The following is an 8,412-nucleotide window of genomic DNA, read 5'->3' as shown; positions in this document are numbered from 1 at the left end:
TCATTTCAAATGGCAACTTTCTGGCTTTAACAAACACAAAGAATTAAGAAAAAAAAGTGGTGGCCAGTAACAGTTACTTTTTTAGACCAAGCAGAGGGAAAGAAATATGGAATCACTCAATTCTGAGAAAAAAAATCATGTGATCACCCTTTGAATGTTCATGCCCAAAACTAACACATCAGATAAGATGTGCTGGTTCGTGATCACACCTTGGGAGCTGTGGAACCAAGTGTCACTTGAAACAAAGGAGAGGATTATCAAACTTGTTAAAAAGGTCAATCATCACGCAATGCTGCAAAAGATGTAGGTGGTTCTCAGTCAACTGTGTCTAAAATCTGGACCAAGTACAAACATGAGAGGGGTGTTTAAGGCAGGCATACTGGTAAACCAAGGAAGACATAAAAGCATCGAGACAAAACAAATGTCTTGAAAACAAAAAATGCACAGCAAAATACATGAACAAATGTGAGGAACATCTGTGACCGAACTGTAAGAAAGCACCTAAAGGAAATCATACATCATACATCCAGAAAAGCTAAACCAAAGCCATCATTAACAGCTAAACGAAAAAAAGCAAGATTCAAGAGTTTTATTGTCATATGCACAGTAGAACAGGTAGTTCTGCTATGCAATGAAATTCTTGTTCTGTTCATTCTCCCAAAGAAAGAAAAACACAAGAAAATGAATAAAATGAATAAGAACAGAAGAAACATTAATACCAATAAATGAAGCAACAACAACAGAAGAGACATTATCTTTTCCAAAATGGGGACTTGGAACAGCCTTCAAAGCACCTTTCATGTTGCTGTAGACTTGGTACAGGATGCTATTTGCCCTCGTGGGAAAGCCTACTTTCTGGTAACATTCGGGGAGAACAGTCCCGAGGCTCTGTGTCCACAAGACGCTGAAGTCCGATCTCCCCAGCAAGCGGCAAATGTCCCCAACCGGACTGCCGAGTCCAGTATATCCTCCGTCCAGCCAGGCCTCCGCGAGCACACAGCACTCTCCGATCTCAGGTAGAATCCTTGCTCGCAGCTCGTCCATCCTGTCTTCGAGAGAGCGGACGCTGGCCAGCAGCAGGCCCGGTAGCGGTGGTCCAGTCGCTCCAGCTTTTAGCCTAGCACACAGGTCGCCCCTCCTGCCTCGCCTCCGCCCCGGACGCTTCACTCGCCGGGCATTCAGCTCACCAGGCCCACAGGCTGCTGCGTCCTCCCGACGCAGAAGAAAGCCAGTCCGAGAGGCTGAACGAAAGCTCATGGTGAACCCCGCCGATGTTCAAAAGTTGTCTCTATGTTGCAATGCAACACAGCAAGGTTACAATGGGCTAAGGAAAAGCAATGGATGAAAGTCATATTAAGTGATGAATTGCAAATCAGCATTGGGCAAGCTGATGAGGCTGGAACCTTTGTTTGGTGCTGTTCCATGAGATCTGAAGACGACTGCCAGAAGAAAACGTGCACATTCCCGCAGTCATTGATGATATGGGGCTGCATGTCAGATAAAGGCACATCTTCAATAAATGCACAAGTTTACCATCACATTTTGGACGCTTTTCTTATCCCATTAATTGAAAGGATGTTTGGGGATGAGGAAATCATTTTTCAAGCTGATAATGCATCTTGCCGTAGAGCAAAAAAAGACACATATGGTCAACGTCATGTCCTCTAATTCAAAAGCTATGGTGGAAGTTGAAGAAACTGGTCCATGAGAAGCCTCCAACCTGCAAAGCTGATGTGGCAATCAGAGAACGATGGAGCCAGATTGATGAAGAGTGCTGTTTGTCACTCATTGAAGTCCATGCCTCAGAGACTGCAAGCTGTTATAAAAGCCAGAGGTGGTGCACCAAAGTACTAGTGGTGTGTTCAGGGTTCCATAATTTTTTCCTCGGAATTGAGTGATTCCATCATGTTTTTCCCCTCTGCTTGGTCTAAAAAATAACTGTTACTGACCACCAATTTTTTTTTCTTTGTGTTTCTTACAGCCAGAAAGTTGCCATTTCAAATGACTTTAGTTTTGTGCCATGTCTACGATCTGCTTTTTTTCCACAAAATTAATCAACTGAATGAACCTCCTCCAAGACTGGTGATTCCATCATTTTTGCCAGGGGTTGTATGAATTTGTCGCACTCAGCATGCAATGACTCTCACATTGCACCTTTTTAAAACTGAATAGATTTTATTTTTTAAATAGCTACAGGAATGTCAACAAAAGTCATCAAGGTGATGTTATACATAGTATAAAAATCTCCCATTTAAATGTTAAACTTTTGCAGCTGTTCCTCAGAAACCATAAATAAATAAATAAATTAGAATGCTTGGCGGCGCCTCAGCATAGTGTCTTCTTGGGTTTTTCTTGGAACTTTTTCTCTCTGCTCAGTTCAGGCTCAGTCTGCTGATGGCCTAAACGGACACGAATGAGATCATACATCATTTAATACGTAATATAATATAATTCGTATATGTTGTCTGTGTGCTTGTCACTTACCCTCTGAATAAGAGACTTCAGCCTGTTGACAAATTCCCGAGCGTTTTCCTTGGGATGTGAATCACAGGTTTTGCAGTCTGGCTGAAAGAAAGCATTCAACTTCATCAACATGGATCGTTCAGTGGAATCATAATTAGGGGTACAATGATTACTGGAACAATTCGAGTACCTTGTTTAAAAAAAACTAATTGAGGATTTTTTCCTGCCTCGAGGAATCTCTTACACGCAGAGGACAAAGAAGGAAGCAGAGGTTTGAAGGCGCGGGATAAAACGCCAAGGCACCGAAAGAGACAGACAGAAAATGTGGCTAAACGTCAAGATCAACACCGTGACGTGTATCTGTTGTAACACGGCACTTACATACGTTACACGTGCAACTGAGCGCCGCGGCCGTCTTGTTTACGTGTGTGTTCCACTGAGGAAGAAGATGTGAGCGTCTTTGTCACATACACAAGAATGGCGAGGCGACAGTGCACAGGGATACGGCGGGAGACAAATATAACGCAGAGCGATTTGTGAGGTCTGATGTTTTTTCGAGGAGTATTACTCTTTCAAACATATATTGTTTTGAGAAGCCGAACTCCTTACTCCTTACGAACACCAGCGACTACCTGGAACTACGTTCATCACCGAAATCTGACCAGAACTGGACTTAAGGCACCAAGTTGGGGGGTAGGTCACAGTTGAGGTACTACGCTGCTGATGGGGTTGTCATACAACTTCATATCAAAAAATCCAAACTCTCCCTTTAACCAAGAAAAAATGTTTTTTCCAATTACTCGCTTCATTGCAAACATTTTCAGTAGAATACTCCATGACTAAAATATCCGACAGCTGCAGCCCTAATCACAATCACACAAGGAACTGGTTTCCTTACCATAGCATTTCCCGACCTACAGAAGTCCAGGCCTCGCTCCTGAAAAGCACCAAACAAGTGTCGTTTGTCATGAATCAAAACAGCACTACTTTGTGACACCGTGCGGCCCTGGACTTACAGTGATGGGATGCTTGAGGCTCCTGTAGAACTTCTCCTCTTTTCTTTCCGTCACGTTGAATTGCACCTGCAAGTTGGCTCGGAAGCATCGTAGCGCAGACAGACAGCAGCAGTCCTGCGGTAACACGAGATGGGACTGATCAGATCATGTCTTTACACATCAGTAAGCATTAAAGTTTGTCGACTCTCAAGTAGGGATGGCTGATATTGGCAAAAAAATGACATTTTTTTCCCCTGCCGGTTACTGATATTGGTGTGCAAGTGATGACGTGCTCCATGCAGCAACAAGCTTGCTTAAGTGGTACACATTTCAAGAAATAAGTGTGTGCTACAGGTGAAAAAACATTAGTATCAATTTTATTTTTTTCTCAAAATATTTAGATTTTATTCTTTTTTATTTTTACTGTTTTTTTTTTTTTGTTAAATAATTAACATTTTTAGAATGTGTCGTAGACCAATTAAAAAATAAAATAAAAAAAAAAAAACAGTGGGCAGCAAAGTGGCCCCCGGGCCACACTTTGTACACCCTTGTTTATGCTACTAAGATGTTATTTTTGTAAAATTTTTATTTCTCTTGTTGCATTACTTTTCTCTCTTAATAATTTGTTTATTCTTGTAATATTACTTCTGTTCCATTTATTATTATTATTTTTTAGTTAAATAATTTTTATTTATTTATTTTTTTAAACAGCTGTGGGCTGCAAATGGCCCCGGCCTACACTTTGCACACGCCTGTTTTCATACTTGTGATAAGTTTCCTTCATGCGTGATCCGCTGAATGAGCCCAGTTTCTAATTTCACTTACGTTTCATACTTTACTTTACGTTATTCTTATACGGATGTTTGTGGCACATTCAAATTGGAAGGCTGCACATTTCTATTGCTACCATTCTTTTTTGTGAATTTATAAAGACTAACCTGTCTTACTTGTTGTTGATGGCAGGAGAACCTGTTATTTTAGTTGACGAAATATGGCACTTGCAATTATAAAGCATCACTTGTATTTCGGCCTGTCACGATAATCAATAAATCGATTAATAACGGTTAATAAAAAAAAAAGTCTAATATTGACGCCCTCCATAAATTGTTGACATGTGCATGTATGGGTGTGTGTTTCATCTGCTCGTCTCTCTGTGGATGACAAGACGGTTCTCTCTGCATCTGTCGGTTCTGTAGTGGAATGAATGAGAGTGAGCCCTCATCTCATTCAGCCTCTTTGAGTGAGTGGATACAGAGGCGTTTTGAATGCATTTTACAAAATATATACATGACTGACTCAGTTTTGATTGTTTTTCCCTCATTTTGTTTACTTTCTGGTTTCCTTGCATGGACCATCTAGTATGAGGGTGCACACGGGGGAGGAGGAAGCGTTACGCGCTGCTTGATTACTCATCACGTTTCTCTCCAGCGAGAGGTTAGCGGAAGCTGTTGAAAACACAGAAACGAAACAAAAAACCATAACAGGAAGCTGCCTCTCGATTTTGATTGACGCAGACGCCTGGCAAGAGAGAACAAGCATGACAAGCAATGTTTTGCATCTTTTAATGTGGTTGTCAAGTGCACCGTATGTCGTATTTTATCATTATGATATACTTTCATAGATTATCTGATCTTGTTGGAAAAAGTGGTACTGACTGAGGCTGATGCATGCCTCTGTCGATGTTTTACCAGAACGCGTTTTATTTTTTTACTTATTGAGTTACTGGAATTTGTACCCTGGTTTACCCCTGGAAATATTTTTAATTCTCCGTATTTTTTTGGTGGTTACATTAAATAATAGTAATAATATTAAATAATAAAAAAATACATACAAATATCTAAATAATAATAAACCAATGAAATACATGTTGCATTGTGCCTATTAATTGTATCCTTTATTTAATTCCCAAAAGGAAAAGTTTCATACACCTATTCGTTGAATAATTTTTTTAATCCGCATATTTGTTTTCTGATTAAATAAAATAATAATGAATAAAATGTAATTTAATAATACAAAAAATGATTTACAAATCAAAATTATACAAATTACATGAATATTGTAATAATAATAATAAAATCAAATAAATGTTGTCCTGTGACCATAAGTTTTTATCCATTTAATCCCCAAAATGAAAGGTTTCTTACACGTTCTAACAGTTGAATACATTTCTTTTCGGATTAAATGAAAAAATAATAATAAAATAAAAACTAAAATTAAATACATAAAAAAATACATAAAATAGAAAAATGCATAAACATAATAACAATAAAACAAATCAAATACAAGTTGTATTGTGACTATTAGTTTTATACAATTAAATCCCCAACAGGAAAGGTTTCTTACACCTAACAGTTGGAAATTTTATATATTTTTATATTGATTTACATTTTATTAGGTTATTAGGTCTTTTATTTTTGCGCGCCCTGTCATTTGATGCTCTCCTACGCACTAAAGTGTGAGCGAAACGATGACTAATCAGCCGCAGATAATAAATGCGGCCATCGCTAGCGGCGTAATAGTAGTGATAATAGTAGCACTTACCTCGATGTTCTGTGGCGGCGTGTTCACCAGCAGCTGTCTGTGCTGCAAGACACACAGTTAAGATGTCATCGCTGTCACTTTTTCCACATTAAACCCAACAGAATGTCCACTAAACGGGTGCGCTTACCTGCAGGGATTCTTGGACTTCGTTGAGTTGCTCCAAGACTTCTACGAGTTTTCTCCTCTCCAGTGTCATGCCGGTCCCGTCGGCCAAAGAAGAGCAGCAGCAGAGCACTAGAAGACACCAAAGTAGTTTCATGTTGTCAGCGGCGGGCTAGCGGATCAGCCAAAGTTTAGCTTTCATTCATGCAATGTTTTTCTGGAAGGTGCCAACCGTCTTGACGCTGGCCTTTTTTATACTCATCCCAGAGGACGCAGGAAAACCACCCGGTGAGAGTTGGAACGCTGCAGAAACTTGTATGACTAATGACTTTTTCTTTTCCACTGGCAGTCACCACTGTGTGGTGTCAAGATGTGTGTGTGTGTGTGTGTGTGTGTGTGTGTGTGTGTACGCACGCGCGGCACACCGTAGGTGCGAGCGTGACGACGTTGTTTGAGCGCGGGGCGGCAGGAAGAGGCCACTTCCCATTCTCGCTGTGAACCTGTGACAGTCGCGGTCATAGAGTATCTGGGTTGAGGTGGTCGTTATTGGTGCGTTGTTGCCTGCACGTACCCTCAGCTTCTTGTCCCACCTGCACAGTAACAGGAAACTCATAGTAGTTGTAATGTCGGCAGTAGTATTGTTTATTAGGAGCATTGGATCATTTTTGCTCGTGTGTATGTCACATTTTACTAAGAATTCTTTTCTAAAAACACCACAAATGACTGTGAACAAACACTACAAATCTGTCATTGCATGTATATGGTACATGCAATGTGGACTAGTCCGGAATATCCAGGTCCAAACGAGGACAACAGTGGGTGAAATAATAATAAACGGGGTGGCCCAACCAGTTATGAGGTTTGGGGGCAATCACTTTTTCACACAGGGATGTGTAGGTTTGGATTTTTTTGCTCCCTTAATAATACGAAGTTTCATTTAAAAACTGATGTTTTTTTTGTTTAGCTGTGTTGTCATTGACTAATATTTAAATTTGTTTGATGATCTGAAACATTTAAGTGTGACAAACATGCAAAAAAATAAAAAATAAATCAGGAAGGTGGCAAACACTTAAACACAAGAAATAACTGCATCTCAGCTTTGTCATGTAGCTGAAAAAGCCCATTAGTACCACATAACTTTTTCTCCGATGTAATTTTCCCAAAATTACAACTTTGTTTTGTTAGTTTCTCATATTACGACTTTTTTAAAGCATTTTTTTCCTTTAATATTTCAACTCTTTGCTACTAAAATTACATTTTTCATCTCAATATTAAGAATTTTTTTTCCATATTTTGACTTAATTACCATAATATAATTCAATAATATATATATTTTATAACACAACTTTATTTTGTTTTGTTTCTCATTCTTGTGACCTTAAACATTTTTGGTTTTAATATTTCAGTTCTACGCTACTAAAATGACATTCTTTTCCACATATTACAAATGTATTCCCATCATGTTTGGACTTTATTCACATAATATTGTAACTTTTTCCTCCAACATAATTTCCCAAAAAAATACAGTTTTATTTAGCATTTTCTTTCTTATATTATCACTTAAAAACTAAAAAGGCATTTTTTCCTCATTATTACAAATTATGACTGTATTCCCAAAATATTTTGACTTCTGTTAACTACTGTGACTATTCTTGTAACATTGTAACTTTTTCTGCAATGTAATTTTCCAAAAATTAAATTTAGTTTGGTTTGTTATGACTTTTTTTTTAAAGTCTTTAATACTTCAACTTTGTAACTAAAATGACTAGAATTTTTCGGCAATGTGACGTCAATTCATGAAAAATTACCACATTCCTCATTTGATTACAACTTCTTTCTTTTAATATATAGACTTTATTCTTGCAGAATTAATGCTGATCTGTTTTTGCTATTTATTTTTGTAGTTTTCTTTTTAAATTCTATTTTTAGAATGTGCTGTGGGCCCCTTTTAAAAAAAAAAAAAAAAGGCACGGGCCACAAATGGCCCCCGGGCTGCACTTTAGATGTCCCTGCTGTAAATATTTGATCCCCTACCAACCAGAAAGCAGACTGATCCATGAAGTACACACAGTCGTCCTGTCCCTGTGGATAAAGCTCAAGATAGGAGACAAACAAGCACAAGTCTGGAATGGACTCCAAGAGCATCAGGTGCGCAAGAGAAGACTGTTGGTGCAATCATCCCTCGCTCTGGAGCTCCTTGCAAGATTAGATTAGAGTAAGGATGATTATTGTGAGAATGGTGAGGGCAGCAGCCCAGAACAACAAGGGTGGAGCAGGTTGATGATGCCAAGGGAGTTGGGAGCACAGTCAA

The 8,412-nt window shown here is 38.9% G+C and overlaps 1 protein-coding gene across 1 annotated transcript; it reads right to left on the bottom strand.

Moving 5' to 3' along the window:
- Positions 1-2,250: 2,250 nt before the first annotated feature.
- il21 (interleukin 21) lies at positions 2,251-6,258 on the bottom strand. The gene is made up of 6 exons (XM_054792521.1): positions 6,127-6,258; positions 6,000-6,041; positions 3,480-3,593; positions 3,362-3,400; positions 2,485-2,565; positions 2,251-2,399 (listed from the first exon to the last, which is right to left on the bottom strand). The coding sequence occupies exons 1-6, from the start codon at positions 6,256-6,258 to the stop codon at positions 2,373-2,375; spliced, it is 435 nt and encodes a 144-aa protein (XP_054648496.1). The 3' UTR covers positions 2,251-2,372.
- Positions 6,259-8,412: the final 2,154 nt, after the last annotated feature.

This window comes from Dunckerocampus dactyliophorus, chromosome 11 (genome assembly GCF_027744805.1).
Source record: "Dunckerocampus dactyliophorus isolate RoL2022-P2 chromosome 11, RoL_Ddac_1.1, whole genome shotgun sequence".
NCBI classification, from domain to species: Eukaryota; Metazoa; Chordata; class Actinopteri; order Syngnathiformes; family Syngnathidae; genus Dunckerocampus; species Dunckerocampus dactyliophorus.
Note: the sequence above shows the minus strand (reverse complement) of the source record. Positions and strands in the feature narration are given on the sequence as shown.